This window comes from Jaculus jaculus, chromosome 2 (genome assembly GCF_020740685.1).
Source record: "Jaculus jaculus isolate mJacJac1 chromosome 2, mJacJac1.mat.Y.cur, whole genome shotgun sequence".
Lineage (NCBI taxonomy): Eukaryota > Metazoa > Chordata > Mammalia > Rodentia > Dipodidae > Jaculus > Jaculus jaculus.
Genome location: NC_059103.1, coordinates 32,388,269 through 32,410,137, shown reverse-complemented (window position 1 = coordinate 32,410,137; position 21,869 = coordinate 32,388,269). Strand labels below are relative to the sequence as shown.

The following is a 21,869-nucleotide window of genomic DNA, read 5'->3' as shown; positions in this document are numbered from 1 at the left end:
ATTTAAACACAGATGCACAAAGTAGTGTATGTGTCTGTAGTTTGCAACCCCAATAGGCCCTGGCCTCTTTCTCTGCCCATAAATGAATAAGAGTTTTATTATTTTTTTATTTTTAGGCAGGGCTGGAGAGATAGCTTAGTGGTTAAGATACTTGCTGCAAAGCCAAATGACCCAGGTTTGATTCCCCAGGACAGTGTAAGCTGGATGCACAAAGTGACGCATGTGTCTGGAGTTTGTTTGCACAGTGGCTGGAGGCCCTGGCGCCCATTCTGTCTCTCTATATATTAAATATTTAAAAGTATATATTATAATAAATATATATATTACATATTATATAATATAAATAAATATTTTAAAAAGTGGCATTGTTTTCATGTTCTCTTCCCTCTATACAGGATGAGAAGCGCCGCAGAGTTACAGCCACAGAAACGTAAGTGTAGCTGCTAACCTTTTCTTTTTTCTGTTTTGTCAATCTCTCAGAAATTATTTTCTCAAGAAGTTTAAAAAAAAAAAAAAAAGCTTTAAAAGGCCAGGTGTGGTGGCACATGCCTTTAATCCAAGCACTGGGGAGGAAGAGATAGGAATAGGAGGATCTCTGTGAGTTTGAGGCTACCCTGAGACTACATAATGAATTCCAGGTCAGCCTGGGTCAGAGTGAGACCCTACCTTGAAAAGCTCCCTACCCCCAAAAAGCTTTATAGCAGGTTTTCCTGGCTACCATGAAGCTGAGGCCAACTTACTAACCTTTGAGTTGTCCTTGCTCATCTCAAAGAGTGAACTGAGGTCACTGGTTGATGTCACTCTACCTGTATTCTTCTGATGCAGGCCTTCCCTCAGGCTGGGCTGCAGTTCTCCATGTGTCACTGAGAGGCTGTCGAGTGAGTGGCTGTCAGTTGCCTCTTTCTAAATATCCTGTGTGCCTCTGTGAAAAGAATCCCCAATTCCAGGCTTAAAACTGAGCTTTTAGGGCTAGAAACAGCTCAGTGTGTTCAGAGTCCTAGCACCCATGTAAAAGCTAAGCAGAGCAAGCACATGTGTAATCCCAGTGGCAGAAGTGGGACTAGATCAGCTTGCTGGCTAGCAAGTCTAGCCACATAGATGAGCTCCAGGTTCAGTGAGAAACTGTCCCAACAAAAAAGGTGGTGAGTTAATGAAGGTGACACCCAGTTTCCACCTCTGGATGTACATTCACACATTTATCGAATGCCTTGGTCTGGCTTGGTATAGCTGTCAGCTGATCTTGGCTGGGCTTGGCAGGGACAATGGGGCTGACCACCTTCCCAATGTCTCAGCCCAGTTGGGCACATTCTTGTGGCAGAGTGTGACAGCATAAGTAAGCGTGACTTAAAAAAAATTTATTTTTATTTGAGAGAGAAAGAGAGAATGGGTGCACCAGGGCCTCCAGCCATTGCAAACAAACTCCAGACGATGTGTGCACACCCTTGGGCATCTGAGTTATGTGGGTCCTGGAGAATCGAACTGGGATCCTTTGGCTTTGCAGGCAAACACCTTACTCCTCAGCCATCCCTCCAGCCCGCAAATATTCTTTAAAAACTGTAAAGAAAAGAGAGATAATGTGTGTGCCAGGGCCTCTAGCCCTTGCAAATGCAGTCCAGATGCATGTACTACTTTGTGCATCTGGCTTTATGTGGGTACTGGGAAATCGAACCCATGTAGTTAGGCTTTGCAAACAAGTGCCTTACTAGCTAAGCCATTTCTTCAGCCTCCATCCCTCCTTTTTCAGTTGAAGTCTCATTCTGCCAAGTTGGCCTTTAACTTATGGTGGTCCTTCCATCAGCTGGGTTTATAGATGTGTGCCACTGTGTCCCAGCTGGAGACATTCCTTTTTTTTTTTTTTTTTTTTTGTATTGTGAGATGTATTGAGTGAGATGGCTAGTAAGGTATTGAACAGTGGAAGCACTGTAGAATGCAGAACCCGCCACTTGTCCAGGGATCAAGACTGGGGATATATTTGACCCCCAGCCATCAGGGATGAGCTGCTCTTCAGCCACTATGTCTTCAGATATCTGCATGGAACTTGGTGAAGCCCCACTTTGAGATGTGGATCTTCTGGTGGCCAGGAAACTTGAACTGTGCGCAGGGCCTCAATCACATGGTTTCTATTCTGCAGTTGGACATGATAACCTGGCCAAATATGACTTCTGGCCACTCTGCCCTGGGGCTTCCCAGAAGTGCCCTGTATACCTGTTTGGTGCCTAGATTGGTAGTAGCATGAGATCAGAATATGGAGATCCATCAGAAGACTGTCTCCAAGGTCCCTTAGGGCCACCTGCACAACTAGCAGGTTACTATCAAGGAGGCTGCTGTTTGCAGCCACAGGACAGCTAACCTGGTACTCACTCTATAGTCCCAGTGTGGCCTTGAACTCATGGTGATCCTCCTACCTCTGCTTCCCAAGTACTTAAAGGTGTGTGCCACCACACCCTGCACTTTTATTTTATACTCATTTATTTGCAAGAGAGAAAGAAAGAGGCAGAACGTATGGGTGTGCCAGGCCCTCCTGTCCCTGCAGATGAACTTGAGATACATGCATCACTTTGTGCATCTGGCTTTACATGGCATTAGCAAGCTGGACTTGCAAGCAAGCCCCTTTAACTGCTGGGCCATCTCTCCAGCCTGAGATAGCACTTTAAGCCTCTGAACCATCTAGTTGCCTTAGGCAAGTACTGAAGGCATGAGTTCAGAGGAAGATGGGTAGGTATCTGATCCCAGGAACAGCCCTAGTGTAGATTAAGGTGACAGACCCCTATTTGCTGCCACCTTTGCCTGCTTACCTGTGCCAGCCACATCAACCCAGTTCTCAGCCCTGTGCGCACAGGTCAGGTGCTTGCGAGTGACTGTCCACTGCACACAGCTTCTGGCCAACTCCACATGGTTAGTGCAGGCTTGTTTGAGAGCACAGGTGGCTCTGATTATCACTCATGTACAGGGCTGTGGCTCACCACCAGTAAGGTACTCTTAGAGCTCATGCAGTTTGACTCTCAGGACTATAAAACCAGAGAGAATCTGAAGAGTGGATGGGATTTCTGAAGAGCGTTAAGTTGAAAGTAAAAGTAATGAGTGCCTTTTGGGCTCCCTGTGATGAGGATAGAAAAGTTGGCCTGTTCCCCAAGGGAAGGGGGTCACATAAGTCCTTATGGGGTCTGTTTGCAGTGGTGGCCAGCCTGCTAACCCATGACTGGTGTTCGTATGCTTTGTTTTATGTGACAGAACATGTAAGCAGAAACCAAGCGAGGATCCAGATGGGGAAGCAAGACCCGGAGCTCGTGCTGAAACGGATGAAGAGGTAAAGGCAGTGTTTATACCTTTGATTTACTGTACTCTGCTCTCATATTTTTGTTGGGCTGGAGAAAGTGGTTTAGGACAGGGCTTGAGGTGTAAATCCAGCCTTGTGGTTGACCCTGGGCAAGTCCACCTGCTCCTTTGTCAGGCTTTGGTTGTCAAGGCATGTCTACCATCATCTCGTTGAGGCCTGTTCTACCCAGGCTCGCTTGGCTTCACCTCAGCCAGCCTTCTTCCTTTAAGTCCTTCTGAGTCAAGCTCTCACCTTCTCTCAGCCCCTGCTCACCTAAGTGAGCATATTTAAGACCTAAAGCATGGTGTGGTACTGCACACCTTTCATCCCAGCATTTGGGAGGTGGAGGCAGGAGAAGTTCAAGGTCATTCTCAGCTAGCCTGAGATACATGGGCCTCTTTCTCCCCGCCACCCCCCCCCAAAAAAAAAACACAAGAGAAAAGAAAAAACAAACACAAACAGGGGATTGGGGCAAAGGCTTAGTGGATAAAGTGCTTTGAGTTACCTTGGTTCAATTCCCCAGAACTGGCATAAAAAGCTATAATGCAAGTATCTGTTGTCAGTGTTCCTACCCATGGGAAGAGGGGGGCAGAGACAGGGTAATAGCCCAGGAACCTGCAGTCCTCATAGCCTGACAAATGCCCTAGGGAATAATGAGACTGTCTCAAGGTAGAAGATGACCACCTATAGTTGAGGTTGTCCTCTAATCCTCCCCCCCACGGAGCTGGGGGGATACACTTCAATGGTAAAGTCTTTGCATTGCATGAGGAAAGCCCTGTCTTTGATCCTCAGCACAGCACATACAGAAAATCATGAGTTGTACCTCTCATAAACTATCCTTGGTTCTTGACACTTTTAAGCACAAAGTTCCTGAAGCCTACAGTTCTTCCATAATGTCTGTGGGGAACTTGGTGCCAGAACTCCTTCAGACACTGATATGCTCAGTATAAAATGGCATAGAATTTAGTCAGTCTCTGCATATCTTCCACGTACTTGAAATCCTCTCTAAATTACTTAACTGCTAAAGTGCTACCGTACCTCTTCTGACCAGATTCCAGTGTGCTGTTGTCAGTGCCTGCATGGTATCCTGTCATGGAAAGTTGATATTTTGAGGCAGGGTCTCCATATCCTCTCCCTCAGCCTCCGAAGTGCTCTCACAGCAGGCCTGGTCTGTGCAGTGTTGGGGAGGGGTAGAACCCAGGGCTGCATGAATACTAGAGTGGCAGGCACCCTACCAGCTGAGCTCTATCCTTCCCCTAGTTCTTTCTATTTATTTTTGTTTTGTCTTTGGTTTTTTGAGGTAGGGTCTCACTCTAACCCAGGCTGACCTGGAATTCAGTGTAGCCTCAGGGTGGCCTTGAACTCGGCAATCCTCCTACCTCTGCCTCCCAAGTACTGGGATTAAAGGCATGTACCACCACCCCTGGCTTGCTTTTTTTTTTTTTTTTGACAACTTTATACATGTATATAATGTGTTCTGATCACTCACCTCCTCCATTACCTTGTTTTGTACCCTTCCCACTCTTGCTGAACTTCTTCCCAATTAGTCTTCCTCCTACTTTCATGTCTTTTTTTTGTTTTTTTTTTTTTTTTCGAGGTAGGGTCTCACTCTAGCCCAGGCTGACCTGGAATTCACTGTGTAGTCTCAGGGTGGCCTTGAACTCACAGCGATCCTGCTGCCTCTGCCTCTGCCTCTGCCTCTGCCTCCTGAGTTCTGGGATTAAAGGTGTGCGCTACCACACCAGCTTTTTTTTTTTTTTTTTTCCTTAAAAAAAAAATTGTAAGCAGAGAGAGAGATAGAGACACCGGCAGAGAGAATGGGTACAACTGCCAGATGGATGTGTCCCAACTGCTGAGCTATTTCTCCAGCCCCCCTTTTAACTTTAATTGACAGCTTCCATAATTATAGATAATAAACCATAATGATTCCCTCACCACCTCCACCATCCCCCCTCCATGTCCCTTCCCTCTCTCAATTATTTTATTTTATTTATTCTTGCTTTTTTGAGGTAGGGTGGCACTCTAGTCCAGGCTGACTTGGAACTCACTGTGTATTATCTGGGTGGCCTCGAACTCACGGTGATCCTCCTACCTCTGCCTTCCAAATGCTGAGATTAAAGGGGTGTGCCACCACGCTCGGTTAGTTTCTTCCCTACTTTGATGTCATGCTCTTTTCCTCTTATGATATTAGCAGTCTTACCCTTCCTTTGGCTCTTAAATTCTTTCTACCACCTCTTCTGCAGTAGACCCTGAGCCTTGGAAGGTGTGATAGAGATGTCTCAGTGCTGAGTACTCTGTAACTTCACTACTGTGCTGACTTTTTAAGAAATTATTTTTAAGCCGGGCATGATGGTGTACACCTTTAATCCCAGTTCTTGGGAGGCAGAGGTAGGAGGATCAAGGCCACCCCTGAGACTACATAGTGAATTCCAGGTCAGCCTCAAAAAAAATTATTATTTTTATTTTAGAGAGAGAATTAGTGCACCAGAGCCTCCAGTTGCTTATGTCACCTAGTGGGCATGTGTGACCTTGCACTTGCCTCACTTTTGTGCATCTGACTTACATGGGATCTGGAGAGTAGAACATGGATCCTTATGCTTTACAGGCAAACTCCTTAACTGCTAAACCATCTCTTCACCCCCTATACTGTCTTTTTTTAAAAGATTTATTTCTTATTTTTATTTATTAGAGACAGAGATAGATATAGAGAGTGAGAATGGATGTCCCAGGGCTTTCAGCCACTGTTAATGAAGTTTAGATGGATGTGCCACCATGTGCATCTGGCTTACATGGGATCTGGAGAATTGAACCTGGATCCTTAGGCTTCACAAGCATGTGCCTTAACTGCTAAGCCATCTCTCCAGCCCTATGCTGACTTTTTAATATTTTATTATTTATTTGACAGAAAGCGAGTAAGAGTCAGAGGCAGATGGAGAATCTGTATACCAGTAATTCTAGCCACTCCAAACGAACTCCAGATGAATGTGCCACCTTGTGCATCTGGCTTACATGGGTAGTAGGGAATTGGACCTGGGTTCCTAGGCTTCATAGGCAAGCACCTTAACTGCAAAGCCATCTGTCCAACTCTACTTATTTATTTAGTCCAGGCGGACCTAGAATTCACTATATAATCACAAGGTGGCCTTGAACTCACAGCAATCCTCCTACCTTTGCCTTCCAAGTATTGGGATTAAAGCCATGAGCCACCATGCCTGGCTGGCTTTATTTTTTTTAGACAAGGTTTCACACTGAACTCAGGCTGGTCTTGAGCTTAAAGCAATCCTCCTGCCTTAGTTCCTCCCCTGTGTGCTGGAATTAGACATGAACTGCCATGCCTGGGTGAGGAGGGTCTTTATTGTAGGGAAAGTGTAAGAGAAAAGTGAAAGAGAACCCTGGACTTGATTTCTACAGTTTATTGGAGAAACAGTGAGGGGTGGCATCTTTCCTGTGGGATGAAGGCTGAAGCACTGAGTCAGGCTAGAATGCAAGTTATAAGGAGGATCCTAAGAAAAGCAGATTGTACCAGGTGCAGTAGAGAAAGGAATTTTTAGAAGGTAGGCATATCTTCTTCCTTAAATATCTAATAATTATAAGTACAGGCAGAACATGTCAAGTAAGACAGCATAAAGCTTTGGCATTTGTATTTGCTAACATCTTTGATTAGCTTAGATACCTGTGTGGGTACCAATTACCCAGGGAAGGTTGGAAGCAGGGCCACAGAGGCTGTGCCCTGAGGTAGAGAGTATGTCTTAACAGTTAACTTACTTATGAGCAACGCACCTGAGATACCAGAAATGAGACTGTTACTTACCTTTTTTATGATACATAAAAGAGCAGAATTTGATCTTTATTGAACAGATGAACTCTAATATAAACTTTTACAGTTTTCTTTTTTTTTTGGTCTTTTTTGAGGTAGGCTGTCCCTCTAGCTCAGGCTGTCCTGGAATTCACTATGTAGGGTGGCCTTGAACTCACAGTGATTCTCTCTGCCTTCTGAGTGCTGGGGTTAAAGGCGTGTGTCACCATGCTCCGCTTACAAATCTGTTTTTAATTATTTTTTTAAAAAACTTAAATTTTTTAAAATTTATTTGACAGAGAAAGAGAATGGGTGTGCCACGGCTTCTAGCCACTGCAAACAAACTCTAGATGTGTGCCCCCTTGTGCATCTGGCTAACATGTGTCCTGGGGAATCAAATCTGGGTCCTTTAGCCTTGCAAGCAAATACCTTAACTGCTAAGCCATCCCTCCAGCCCCCAAGCTGTTTTAAATTAGCTTTGAAACATGTCAATAGAGTATCTTTTAGAACCAATAATTTAGAGCCCATTTTGGAGGACAGGTGCTAATGGAGTGGTCAATCCCACCACCAGGGACATCTCCCAAGCTTAGGGAGGACAAACAAAACCCAAGGAGCATCCCCACATTCATAATGCTTGGGGCTCCAGTGGAGTGATATGTGGGGAACTCCCAGAACCTATGAACATCCATGGACAGAAAAATGAGAAACCTCTGGAGTTTTTAAAGTCTGAGACAGGGTGCCTCTGCCACAGAGTACCTTGTCCTGAAGGCTGTGATCTGATGGTGTGGGTGCAGCTGGTCACACACAGTGGACTGTAGTTTAGAGTTCAAATATCCGGTGGGAGGGTGAAAAGAAGAAAAGGAAGAAGCCCCCAGGTAGTAAGCTGGAAAGACTGGAGGTTTCAGGTCACAGGCAGCTGTTTAGTTCAGAGTAGTATGTACAGTGAGTTTGTGTCCCTGAGGGAGTGAAATATTGATAGGGAGGTAGAAAGGAGGAGAGGGAAAGAGAAAGGGAGGGTGTGCAGCCTGAAAGATCTGGAGGGCTCCAATCCGTCTGAGTCGCAGCACCAAATGTAAGAAAAGTGTAAGAGAAAGCAAAAGAGAACACCGGACTTGATTGCTACAGCGAGGGGCAGCAACCTTCCTGCAGGATAATTGAAGGCTAAAGCACTGAGCTAGGCTAGGGTGCAAGTTTATAAGGAGCATCCTAAGAAAAACAGACTTTACCAGGTGCAGTAGATAAGGAACTTGTAGCCGTTTGTGTCCTTGTTCAGAATAGGCTTCTTCAGCCCTTTCTGGTCCTTCAAGGCCATCTGAGCTAAGGGGAGTAAGTACATCAATCAGGGGAGTTGGGCTGAACTCCTCTGTTTCTTTATGGCCTTCTAGCCTTAGGGATAGTTATTAATTCTTTAGTTCCTTGTGGTTTTTAGGGAAAGCGATTAACCCTTCATTTATTATTGCTTTTTAAAAATTATTAAATTATTAGATTTATTAAGGGAAGTACAGAGCCCAGGAAAGGCACCCACATGGCTGTAGATCCCACATGGAGGGCCTGGAAAAAAGTATGGAAAGAAAAAAGAAGAGAAAGTTCAGGGAGCTTCTGCCATGTGGGGAGCTGGAGGGGTAAATGACCCATGTGGAGAGTAAGGGTGAGGGGCCCTCCTGGCTGGGCCTGGGCCTTGTGGACTTCCAGGCCTTGGGGATTTTTTGAGGGAACCAGGTAGATGGAGTTGGATTGTCTCAGGACCATTTGAGCACGAGCTAGCTGAGATTTCCTTCCAGAACTGTTCATTGAATGACACAGTAGTGTCTGCCACAGCCTGAATCTTTCTGTGTGGCTTGTAAAACAGACAAGATGTTAGTTACCAGGAACATAATTTTGATACTATATTTTGTATAATAGCTTTCCAGAATGTACCTTTTAAAATTTGTCCTGGGGGTAACCAGGGCCAAAGGTTGGTACCATAAAGCCAGTGGGTGTTATTAAAGGCTGTACAAATACATTTTTGGTCTCAGGACTTATTTAAGCATGTCCTGGTACAAGTTAGAGATTCACCATTGTTCCCAGTATAAGTCTTTTGAATTAAGTGACCCGTGGTCAGAGTCGTCCTTATATATTTTAGATTTTAAAATAACCAGTTTGACATCTATGGTTGTTCTTGTTTATTTTTATTTATTAATTTGAGAGCAACAGAGAAAGAGGCAGAGAGAGAGAGAGAGAGAGAGAGAGAAATAGGCATGCCAGGGCCTCCAGCCACTGCAAATGAACTCCAGATGCATGTACCCCCTTGTGCATCTGGCTAATGTGGGTCCTGGCGGGTTGAGCCTTGAACTGGGGTCCTTAGGCTTCACAGGCAAGCGCTTAACTGCTAAGCCATCTCTCCAGCCCTATGGTTGTTTATTACAGAATTAGAACTATTAGAGCTGGGGGCAACATGTTTCAAGGCCTTGCTTGTTCCCCTCTTGGAAAGCTCTGGTTGTATTACTTACTAGGCCATTCATATATTTGAGATATCCCTTTATCTTTGGTTATACATTTCTCTGAGTGTTAAAAACCAAGCAGATAGCCCAAATTTAATCACGGATTAATTTTGGAGGTCACTAATGGGCTCTCCAAAGAGACGTTAAGGACCCAGGAGTAGCTTATTGGTGTTTTCTGTCTGTTAGGATGAGTCAGGGCTATGCTGGCCAAGTAGTTTTCCCTTTTTTGTGAAGCCAGGAGGACAGAGTTTTCTTTAGTTGTCAGTTTGTTTCAGACTGTACACTGACTTTTTTTGTTTCTGGGTCTCCGTATCCTCCCTTATCCGGAAAACAGGTGACTTACGAGGGGGCCAGTGTAGAAGTGTCCCATCATTTCCAGTGGCCTCATGCATGACCTGGGAGCGCAGGCAAAAATACTGGCCTTTTAAGCTCCAGTTTTAATGTTTTTCATGAGGTTAAGAAAATGGTGAAATCTTGACACCTCTTATTTCCTTTGCAGTTCAACCCAAGGCTTCTTGTGCTCTGGTCACATGTGGCCAGGATCTGGAGCCCATGTGCTTATGTTTGCATTTTACCCTGCTCAGTCTCCACAACTAACGTGTTTTCTTTCTCTCCATTGCCTCCGTTGCTCTGTCAGGATGAAAAGAAGCCTAGAAGTCAACCCAGAGATCTGTAAGTGGCTAAAATGCTCAGGCCTTGGTGTCATATTAGTTTCTTTTCTTTTTTTTTTTAAATTTTTTATTAACATTTTCCATGATTATAAAATATATCCCATGGTAATTCCCTCCCTCCCCACCCCCACACTTTCCCATTTGAAATTCCATTCTCCATCATATTACCTCCCCATTACAATCAAGTTTCAATACCCTACTCAGGAAAGGCGGACATGGGAAGAGCCCGGGATTAACTGCTCCATAGGGAGACAGTTGGGATGGGGTTAGGGTCAGGTCACACGGCAAGGCTTGTCTGCTCCATATCAGTTTAGTCAAGAGTGTTGCTCAGCCCAGTACCTCCTTCTCCCTTCACTTGTAAAACCATCGGAACATCTGCAGCTGCCTCAGAGCCTCCTCGGTGCCTGTCTTTTTGTCCTTCCCCTCCCTACCCTTGACTGACCTGGAACTCACTACATACTCCAGGTTGCCCTTGAATTCACGGCAGTCATTCTGCCTCAGCCTCCTGAGTATTAGAGTTACAGGTGGTAGCTGTAGCACATGTCTCCTTGCTTTTTCGAGATAGTCTCAGCCCAAGCTGGCTCTAAACTTTCTATGTCGCTGGGGCTATCTGTGAACTTCATGTTACCCAGACTAGTTTGAACTCCTGATTCTTCTGCCTCTACCTCAAAAGTGCTGGGATTACAAGCACACACTTACCATGCTTAGCTTTGAGGGTTTTTTGTTTTTTTTTTTTTGTACAAGGGATGGAGCCCAGGAGCTTGCATGTGCTAGGTTAGCCTCCTGAGTGCTGGGATTAAAGGTGTGTGTCACCACAACCACCTGTCAAGCAATTTTTTTTTGAATTCATTTTTTATTTGAGAGAGAGGGAGAGAATGGGCACTCCAGGGCCTCCAGCCACTGCAAACAAACTCTAGACGCGTGCGCCCCCTTGTGCATCTGGTTAACATGGGTCCTGGGGAATTGAGCCTCGAACTGGGGTTCTTAGGCTTCACAGGCAAGCGCTTAACCACTAAGCCATTTCTCCAGCCCGAATATTTTTTTGTTTTTATTTCTATTGGAGAGAGAGAGGGAGAGAGAGATGGAGAGAATGGGCATGCCATGGCCTCTAGCCACTGCAAAAAAACTCCAGACACATGTACAATCTTGTGTATTTGGCTTACATGGGACCTAGAGAATCGAACCTGGGTACTTGGGCTTCACAGGCAAGCGCCTTAACTGGGATTAAAGGTGTGTGTCACCATGCCCACCCTTCAAGCAAATTATATATAATTTTTATATTTTTGCTAGGTAGGGTCTTTAACCCAGGCTGACCTGGCTAGTGTGGCTGGCTTCAAAGTCACTGTGATCCTCCTACCTGTGCCTCCCACTGGGATTAAAGGTGTGGGCAACCATACCTGGCTAAAGCCTTTTGATAGGGAGGCATTGGTCTGCATTTTCCTCACAAGTTGGCCTTGGAGTTTTTCTGAGCTAATACCCATTTATTTACTCTACAGAGCTGCCAAAAGGAGACCTGAGGAGACTGAGCCTGAGCGAGTGACCCCACAGACATCTGACGACAGAGATGAGGATGAGAGGGTAAGGCCTTAGCTTTTTCTTAATTTCTTTCTTTCTTTTTTTAAAGATAGTTTTACTTATTTGAGAGAGAGAAAATGGGCATGCCAGGGTATCCAACCACTGCAAACGAACTCCAGACACATGTACCACCTTGTGCATCTGGCTTACATGGGTCCTGGGGAATCAAACCTGGGTCCTTTGGTTTCACAGGCAATTGCCTCAACTGCTAAGCCATCTCTCTAGCCATATTTGTTTTGCTTTGAGGCAGAGTTATCACTTTAGTCCAGAGTGACCTGGAAGTCACTCTGTATCCCTAGGCTGACCTTAAACTCATGGCCATCCTCCTAACTCTGCCTCTTGAGTGCTGGGTTTAAAGTCACCATCCTCAACTCTGATTTTACTTTTTATTTTTATTTTTGATCTTTTTGAGATAGGGTCTCACTGTAGTCCAGGCTGGCTTGATACTCTGTAGTCTGACTGTCCTTGAACTCATGGCCATTCTCTTACCTCTGCCTCTCAACTGCTGGGATTAAAGCCATGCACCACCACACCCAGCTCCAACTCGGATTTTAAGTATATACGTGTACGTGTACATGTACATCCTATGCACATATGCATAGGCCAGAGGAAGAAGTTGGTGTCACCTCCTATTCCAGTTCTGCCTTATTTCTGTGAGACAGCGTCAGTGCTTTTTTTGGTAGACTGGCTGACCATCAAACTCCAGTGGTTCTCCCATGTCTGCCCCATTTGGTGCTGGTTGTAGGTGTGCGTGGTCACACTGAGCTTTTCACATGGGTCCTGGGAGCTTCCTCAGCTCCTCATGCTTATGGATTAAGCACTGCTGACTGCAGAACACTCCTAGCTCCTGTGTTCTATGAATCATGACTGTGGCAATCATGTGTAGTGTAATGACTCAAACATGGTCTCAGAAGTGAATCATGGGGGTTCTTTCACTAACACCCTGCTATTCTTTTTCTTCTTTTAATGTTTTTATTTGCAAGGAGAGAAGAATGGGCACATCAGGCCCTCTAGTCACTACAAATGAACTCCAGATGCATGCACCACTTTGTGCATCTGGATTTACATGGGTTCTGGGGAATTGAACCTAAGTCCTTTGGCTTTGCAGGCAAGTGTCTTAATGGCTGAGCCATCTCTTTAGCCCCAGCCCTTCATTTTGTTTTATTTTTATTTGGGGGGGTGGAGAGAGGGAGGGAGGGAGGGAATGAATGGGTGCACCAAGGCCTTCAGCCACTGCAAAGAAACTCCAAAAGCATGTGCCATCTTGTGCATTTGGCTTATGTGGGTCCTGGGGAATCAAACCTGGGTCTTTTAGATTTGCAGGCTAGTGTCTTAACTGCTAAGCCACCTTCCAGCCTTCATTTTCTATTATTATTATTTTGTTTTTTCGAGGTAGGGTCTCACTTTTTTTAGGTCAGGCTGACCTGGAATTAGTGTCAGGGTGTCCTCAAATCCATGGCATACCTCTGCCTTCCAAGTGCTGGGATTAAAGGCATGTGCTACCATGCCTGGCTCTCATTTTCTGTTTTTGAGACAGAGTCTCATTCTTTAGGTTAGGCAGGTCTCAAACCCACAGTGATCCTTCTGTCTCCCAAATGCTGGGATTACATGTATTACTGGGATTACCATGCCTAGCCCACTTTTTAAAAACATTTTTATTTGCAGAGAGAAGGGGGAAAGAGTGCATGCCAGAGTCTCTTGCCACTACCAACAAACTTGATGCACGTTATTACTTTGTGCATCTGACTTTACATGGGGAATTGAACCCTGGGCCATCACGCTTTGCAAGTAATTGCTTTTAACCGCTGAGTCATCTCTCCAACCTCCCCACCCCCTTTCTGAGGTAGGGTCTTACTCTAGCTCAGGCTGACCTGGAATTCACTCTGTATTCTCAGGGTGGCCTCAAACTCACAGTGATCCTCCTACCTCTGCCTTTTTCAGTGCTGAGATTAAAGGTGTGCACCACCATGCCCAGCTTCATTCTTTTTTTTTTTTTTTCCACTACAGCGCATTATTTATTTATGAGAGAAAGGCAGATAGAGAATAGGGCTCCAGGACTTTTAGCCATTGCAAACAAACTCCAGATGCAGGTGTGACCTTGTGCATCTGGCTTTATGTGGACACTGTGGAATGGAACCTGGGTCCTTAGACTTTGCAGGCAAGTGCCATAACCACTAAGCTATCTCTCCTGTCCCGATCTTTTTTTTTTTTTTTTTTTTTTTGAGGCAAGGTTTCACTGTAGCTTAGGCTGACCTTGAACTCTGTATTCTAGACTGCCATAAACTAATCCTCCTATGTCATTCTCCCTAGTGGATTAACCACTTAATACTCGTGTGTGTGTGTGTGTGTGTGTGTGTGTATGTAAGGGCACACATGGAGGTTTGAAGAGGGTTACTTTCAGCTTTGTCTTCTCCTGTCCACCTCATTTGAGGCAGGGTTTCTCTTTCTATCCTTCGGTACACTTGCCATTAGCTTCTGGGAAATTCTCTTGTTTCCACCTCCCATCTTGCTGTCAGCATGCTGACATTACAGCTTCCAGATTTTACATGGGGTCTGAGGAGCAAGCTCAGCAGTGAGCGCTTTACCCACTGAGAATCTCCCTGGCCCCATACCTAATGTCTTTGAGAACAGAGAAAGTGGGGAGAGAAAAGACGGGTGCCAGGGCCTCTTGCCACTGTAAGTGAATGCCAGATGCATGCTCCACTTTGTCCATCTGGCTTTACGTGAATACTGGGGAATTGAACTCGGGCCATCAGGCTGTACAAGCAAGCACTAATTGCTGAGCCATCTCCCAGCCGCCCCCAAACTTAATGCCTTTAGTGATCATCACATAAATCCATGACCTTCTAGGAGGTTCAGAGTGGCAGAGCTCTAGTTCTGCCTTCCTGCGCGTAAAACTGTCCACGTGCATAACCTGCTTGGGCTGCCATGACACACCAGTGGCTTAAATAACAGACGTCTATTTTCTCACATTTGGTGATAATTGAAGGCCGTGGCTCCACAGTTAGTTGCTGGTGAGGCTGCTCTGGCTTGCGGATGGCTACCACCTTGCTGATGTACTTTGTGGCTTTGCAGTGGGCTTTCATGTGGAAAGATTGGGCTGTGGTATTCCCTCCCTTCCCATGAGAATGGCACACATGTGAGCCTCATTCTGTGACCTTGCTTAACCTTGCTCACCTTCTAGGCCCTCAGCTCCAGGTATTGCCACACTTTGGGTTAGGGTGTTAATATAAGCATTTGAGATGGTTTAGTCCATAACACCTTCCTCAACAATTTTCTTTCCTATTGGGTCACTTGTATGGGAAAACTACATTTGTTTAAATTGTTTATTTTTTAAATTATAAGACTGTGTCTATTTGTCCCTCATCTGGCCTTCAACTCAAGAGCTTTCTGCCTCCTCAGCCTTCTGAGTGCTAGGATTGCAGGTGTGCACCCCCACACCTAGATTCCTGTTACTTTAGCAGTATTAATTGTAGCCCACAAGAGTACAGTGTACAGTCATGTGATGCTTAGTGACCAGCATACATTATAGGAGATGAGTGGTTGGATGATACTGTTGTAATGTGAGCATCAAAATGTACTTACAAAGTCCATAGAGGGTAATATCTCGCAAGGGCCACTCGTACATGTGGTCCATTGTTGGCCAACAAGTCCATTCACTCAGTCTGTGAATGCATTTGGTTCACATTTATTTAATACCTAGATTTGCCCTCCTTGGAACAAGCATGTAATTCATGGATGGCTTTCTGATTGCTTGGGTTCTAGATCTTGGTAGCTGTCTCCTTTCAACCCCATTTCCTACAGATGTTCTATATTAGTTGGTTTCTAGGAACTGAGTGGTGGCCCCATGCTTCTGTGCATGGTGGCCCAGGAGCTGCTAGCTTCCTCTATCCACCTCTACTTTTGTTCTTCAAGGCAGGATCTTACTATAGACCAGCTTAGTCTTTTGGGAAGGGGGGGAGTTTTTTTTTTTTTTTTCTACCAAATTTTTATTATCAACTTCCATGATTATAAAAAATACCCCATGGTAATACCTTCCTTTCCCCCACTTTCCCCTTTCAAATTCCATTCTCCATCATATCCCCTCCCCATCTCTATCAGTCTCTTTTACTTTGATGTCATGATCTTTTCCTCCTATTATGATGGTCTTATGCAGGTAGTGTCAGGCCCTGTGAGGTCATGGCTATACAGGCCATTTTGTGTCTGGGGGGAGCATGTTGTAAGGAGTCCTACCTTTCCTTTGGCTCTTACATTCTCTCCACTACCTCTTCTGCATTAGACCCTGAATCTTGGAAGGTGTGATAGAGATACTGCAGTACTGAGCACTGTGGTCATTTCTTTCCATCACCATGATACCTTCTGAGTCGCCTCAAGGTCACTGCCATCTGAAAAGAGAAGATTCTCTACCAAAAGTGAGAGTAGCATCAATATAAGGGTATGAACATTAAGAGAAGTGCTTACTGGGCAGTTTGATTAAGCAGAGTATATACATTTAGCCAGACAACAGCAGACATTATAACCCTAGGGCTCATGACTATCCCTGTTTTTGTTTTCAGTATCAGTGATGCAGGCCTCCAGTCCAATTAGAGAGCAGTTGGTTTCCACCATGACAGATGTGCCCCTATTGTACCCACTGGTTCATTTGGCCTGGCTTGCAAAATACAAGGCTTACACTGTCCACTATTGAGTATCTTCACTGGTGATTTCTATCTCTCCCATTGAACTGTATGCAAAATAGCTTCTTCCAGCTTTTTGTCAGCTGGTCTACATGGAGGCGGTTCTCAGCTCAGTTCCAGCAGGATTTCTCAGTGGCCTTGCAGCCCAAATATATGGAGTCTTCAGCAATAGGGTCTTACCATTTATTTCTGGTGGGTAACCAAGGGCCTTGGCAATGGCATATAATATTTTGGGGGCATCAGGGACTTCCCTGGCCAACAACTCACTGGAAGGTATCCCATCTGTGGCACTGAAAATTTTCTAGCAATAATGTATGGCTTCTGAGTGTTTCATTGTCCAAAAAAGTAGGTTTCCATATGATTTATTTATATCCTTAGATTTTGATTAGCCCTCCCTCCACCTTTACTCAATCTCTTCCCCTGACCTCATTTTGGGCCTTCTCACCCCCATTAATCTATTCTACTTACATATATACAATACCATCCTATCACCCCTCCCTTCCTTTCTCTTTTCTAGCTTACTGGCCTCTGCTACTGAGTTTTTTTCCTTCTCACACAGAAGTCCAATCATCTGTAGCTAGGATCCACGTATGTTTTGAGGTAGGGTTTTACTCTGGCCCAGGCTGACCTAGAATTCACTCTGAGGTCTCAGGGTGGCCTTGAATTCACAGTGATCCTTCTACCTCTGCTTCCCAAATGCTGGGATTAAAGGCTTGTGCCACCACAACCAGAATGACTGACTTTCTTCTTATTTTATTTTCTATCTTTTTATTTATTTTTTGGTTTTCGAGGTAGGGTCTCACTCAAGCGCAGGCTGACCTGGAATTCACTATGGAGCCTCAGGGTGGCGAACTCATAGCAGTTCTTCTACCTCTGCCTCCTGAGTGCTGGGATCAAAGGCGTGTGCCATGACACCCGGCTTGTTTTTTTTTTTTTTTTTTTATTTATTTGCATTTTTATTGGGAAAGAGGTGTTAAAGCCTCTTACCCTACAAATGAACAGGCACTTGTATCACCTTTTTTGTTTGGCTTTTTAAAAAAATATTTTATTTTTATTTGTGTGTGTGTGTGTGTGTGTGTGTGTGTGTGTGTGAGTGAGAGAGAGAGAGAGAGAGAGAGGGAGAGAGAGGGGGGGGGGGAGAGAATGGGCACGCCAGGGCATCTAGCCATTGCAAATAAACTCCAGATGCATGTGTCACCTTGTACATCTGGCTTATGTGAGTACTGGGGAATCGAACCTGGGTCCCTAGGCTTCATAGGCAAGCACCTTTAACCACTAAACCATCTCTCCAACCCTTTTTTTGAGGTAGGGTCTCTCGTGCTCAGGCTGACCTGGAACTCACTTTGTAGTCTCAGGTGGCCTTGAATTTACAGAGCTCCTTCTACCTCAACCTCCCTAGTGCTGGGATTAAGGTGTGCGTCACCACGACTGGCTTTATTTTTCATCTAGTTTACATGGGTGGCTTGGGAATTGAACAGGATTGGCATGCTTTGCAAATAAATGCCTTGACTTTAACTACTGAGTCATCTTCCTAGACCTTTCACCTTGAATTTCATTCAGTCCCCTTTTCTGCCTCCTTGCCCTCCCCCTCCCCCTTTTAGTTTGGTTTGAAGTAAGGTAGGGTCTTGATCTATCCATGGTGACCTAGAATTATGGAGTCTCAGGATGGCCTCAAACTCATAGCGATCCTCCTTCTTCCTCCCTAGTGCTGGGATTAAAGGTGTATACCACCACATCTGGTTCTTTTATTATTATTTATTAGAGAATGGGTGTGCCAGGGCTTCTAGTCATTGCAGACAATCTCCAGATGCATGCATCATCTGGTGCATATGGTTTACATGAGTACTGGGTTATTGAACCTTAACCACTAAGCCATCTCTCCAGCCCCCAACCTTCCCTCCCCATTTTTTTTTGTTTGTTTTTTTTTGGGGTAGGGTCTCACTCTAGCCCAGGCTGACCTGGAATTCACTATGTAGTCTCAAGGTGGTCTCAATTTCTCCTACCTCTGCCTCCTAAGGGCTGGGATTAAAGGCATGTGCCACCACACCCAGCTTGTTTTTTGTGAAACAAGGTTTTGTCAAGTAATTCAGGTTGGTTTTGTGTCTCTGGCTCTTATCTCAGCCACTTTCTTGCTGGGATTATAGAGGTATGCTACCATACTTGGCAGGTTGTTTACTGGGAGGTGATTGTAAGATAGAAATATTTGGATGTGTTGAGATCTCACTTCCTGGTCCTCTACCTTTCTTCCTGAGTTTTGTAATAAGAAACATGACATTCTAACTGGGAAGCCCCACCAGATGTAAAATACTTTTTTTTTTTACCCTCTGTTCCTCTTTTTATCCTTCTAATTAGGAGGAGAAGAGACGGAAAACAACGCCCAAAGAAACGTAAGTTTTTGTTTCTTTGTTTTTTGGTTTTTCAAGGTAGGGTCTCAGTCCAGCCCAGGGTGACCTCAACTATGACTACAAAGTCTCAGGCTGCCCTCGCACTCATGGCGATCCTCCTACCTCTGTCATCCCAAGTGCTGGGATTAAAGTCGTGTACCACCATGCCCAGCTATAGCCTTGGATTTTTGTGGAATCGAGGTGGAATCCACAGAATGTTAGGCTTTGGACAGACTTGAAAGCAAATCATCTTGTTCTTTCCAGGGTTGAGAAAAAAGTGGCCCGAAGCAAAGCAGCCATGAACACAAAGGTAAGCCTCCTCCTAGAAAGCAGCCTGGCAGTGCAGTGCCACCTCCCCTCTGCCACACCCACCCTCTGGGAGCCAGGCTGGCAGTGAGAGGTGCTGGAGCTGTCTCCTGAGGCTGCCTATATCCTGCCCTAGATCCAGCCGCCCCGGTGCATCCAGTGTGGGCAGTACCTGGATGACATTGACCTGAAGTATGAGCAGCACCCACCTGATGCAGTAAGTCCCACTGTGCTGTCACCCTTTGGTCTCTTGCCTCCTGGTGTGCCCATGCCTCACAGCCCTATGTCTCTCAGCTGGAGGAACCCCAGATGTTGACCAATGAGAAACTGTCCATCTTCGACGCCAACGAGTCAGGCTTTGAGAGCTATGAGGCTCTTCCTCAGCACAAGCTGACATGCTTCAGGTGAGCAACATGCTAGTGATGCACACCCATGTTGTGGGTGTCCCAGAGGAGTCCTGAGGTCCTAGCCACAGCTGGCCTGCCTTTGTACATAAGAGCCACAAAGCTGGGGAGGTGGCTCAGTGGTTAAATGTGCTTGCTGGCAAAGTCTGCTGGCCTGGGATCAGCTCCCCAGTATCCCCTAAAACCACAAGCTAAAAGTGGCACGTGAATCTGGCATTTGTTTGCCCATAAATACTAAACCTGTCACCTGAGGTCAGGTGCAGAATTTTCCATTAGTAATACCACAGTGGTTTCAGTATTTCAGATTTTGAATTTTGGAGTTAGTGATGCTCAGCCTGTAACAGATCCAGTCAACTGTGAATGCCTGGTAAACAACGAAGGTATGGGAGAAGAGTTCTTGTTGGAGTGGAGGGCCCGAGATTTGAGCATGAGGACCAGTGGTAGGTGTCATGAGCAGCATGCCTGAATGCTCAGGCAGACTGTGGCCAGCAGGTATCAAGGCCAGAGTGGCTGGAATTGGGAGCAGAAGCCAAGAAGGGGGCAGGGCTGAGGACCAGAGGGCTTTCCAGGCTATGTATGGTTGTGGGGGTTCCTGCAGGAGCACCCACTGGAGGCCTCAGATTGGTCTTGCTCCTGGACAGCCTGCTTATGCTGCACTTGAGCTCTGATGTCAGCCAGTGTGTGTCTATAGGAGTACCCCACGAGTTCTCATGTTGGACTGATTGTACCTTCCTCTCCTGCCACTGGGATGCTGGTCTTCCTCAGAATACTGTCTTTGTGGCAGCCATCTCCATGGCTAGGGTCAAGACTGGGCAATACCTGAGGGGCCAGGTGAAGCCTGCTGTCTGGACAAAGCTTAAGGTTTAGAGAACTGGGGTTGGGAGTTCCTCAAGTTGGGGTTTCTATGTACAGCCTAGTTTCTTTCTTTTTTTCTTTTTTTGTAGTACACAGGCAGTTTATTACAAGTGAAAGTGGGACACTCTCAAGAGTGAACATGGCCACAGGGATCATGGGAGGAAAACTCTTATAAGTAGAAGAGTAGACAATGGCCAGAGAAAACACTTTGCCAAGTGACATTTTTAGGCAGGTTTTATTTATGCTATTTGAGTCTTTAAAACAGATGCCTTTCCTGGGGATGGAGGGAGATGTTTTCCTTTCTGATTGGTAGGCCCATGTGAATTAAGTCTTCATTGGTATGCTTTTGCTCTTTACTAGAAAGCCTCTGCTAAATAGCCACCTGACAATCTTGGGGCTCCTGATGCTTCAGTTCCTAGTTCTTCAAGCTGCTGATTATGAGGAAGGGTCCATACCCCGTGACCTGTAACCTAATGCCTGAGGAGCCACCTAGCACTCGATAACAGCTCTACCAATGGCTACTAAGGAGCCTTGGTGTTTACATAGGCATTTCCTGTCTTCTCTAAATCTTCTGTCTCTTAAGCCAGCATGCTAGCCTACCTGACTCTTTCTGTCCTCCAGCTTGTCCAGTTTCTTTCTCTCCCCCACAATCCAACCCATTCCTTTCAGTGCTGGAGACACAATTGAGGGACTCACACATTTACACACACTAAAATGCAGTCAAAATTAAATTTAAATTCCACCAGATTTGACTGAAATTAATTAAATACTGCTTAAAATTCAATTGTGTCTAATACTTGTCAGGATAGACAATATATTAAGAATAAACATTTTCTTATAACTTTTAATCTTCATTTTCTACATCTTAAATTTGTCTTAACCATCCTATTAAAATAGGAAATCTAAGCTGGGTGTGGTGACGCACGCCTTTAATCCCAGCGCTCGGGAGGCAGAGGTAGAAGAATTGCCGTGAGTTTGAGGCCACCCTGAGACTACAAAGTGAGTTCCAGGTTACCCTGGGCTAGAGCGAGTCCCTACATTGAAAAACAAAAAACAAAACAAAAAAATCTGAGTTTTATATGACACATACCAAAAAATTGTATAAAAAGTAAAATTAAGCAAAACAAATGTAGATTAAAGGCAAATTAAATGAAACTAAAGAAATGACATATGCATGAAAAACTAAAATTTGGGCTGGAAAGAGGGCTTAGCACTTAGGATGCTTGCCTGCAAATCCAAAGGACCTTGGTTTGATTCCCCAGGACCCATATAAGCCAGATGCACAAAGTAGTGCATACATCTGGAGTTCGTTTTCAGTGGCTGGAGGCCCTGGTGTGCCCATTCTTTCCTCTCTTTGTGTCTGCGTCTTTCTCTCTCAAGTAAATAAAAATATTATTTTATTTATA

General features: G+C 45.1%; 1 protein-coding gene and 1 pseudogene across 5 annotated transcripts in view; one reads left to right on the top strand and one right to left on the bottom strand.

The window, feature by feature from the left end:
* The window catches only part of Dnmt1 (DNA methyltransferase 1), a 70,223-nt gene that overhangs the window by 23,935 nt on the left and 24,419 nt on the right, over positions 1-21,869 (top strand). For 4 of the 5 annotated variants that reach the window (XM_045142591.1, XM_045142590.1, XM_045142588.1 and 1 more), the window contains exons 7-14: positions 396-430; positions 3,232-3,313; positions 10,230-10,264; positions 11,760-11,841; positions 18,867-18,901; positions 19,163-19,208; positions 19,341-19,421; positions 19,499-19,608. In XM_045142591.1, the coding sequence (XP_044998526.1) occupies positions 396-430; positions 3,232-3,313; positions 10,230-10,264; positions 11,760-11,841; positions 18,867-18,901; positions 19,163-19,208; positions 19,341-19,421; positions 19,499-19,608 (506 nt within the window). The remainder of the gene's footprint in view (positions 1-395; positions 431-3,231; positions 3,314-10,229; positions 10,265-11,759; positions 11,842-18,866; positions 18,902-19,162; positions 19,209-19,340; positions 19,422-19,498; positions 19,609-21,869) is intronic. The other variant, XM_045142589.1, reaches the window with a different exon arrangement.
* Positions 2,263-2,373, bottom strand: LOC123459119 (annotated as a pseudogene).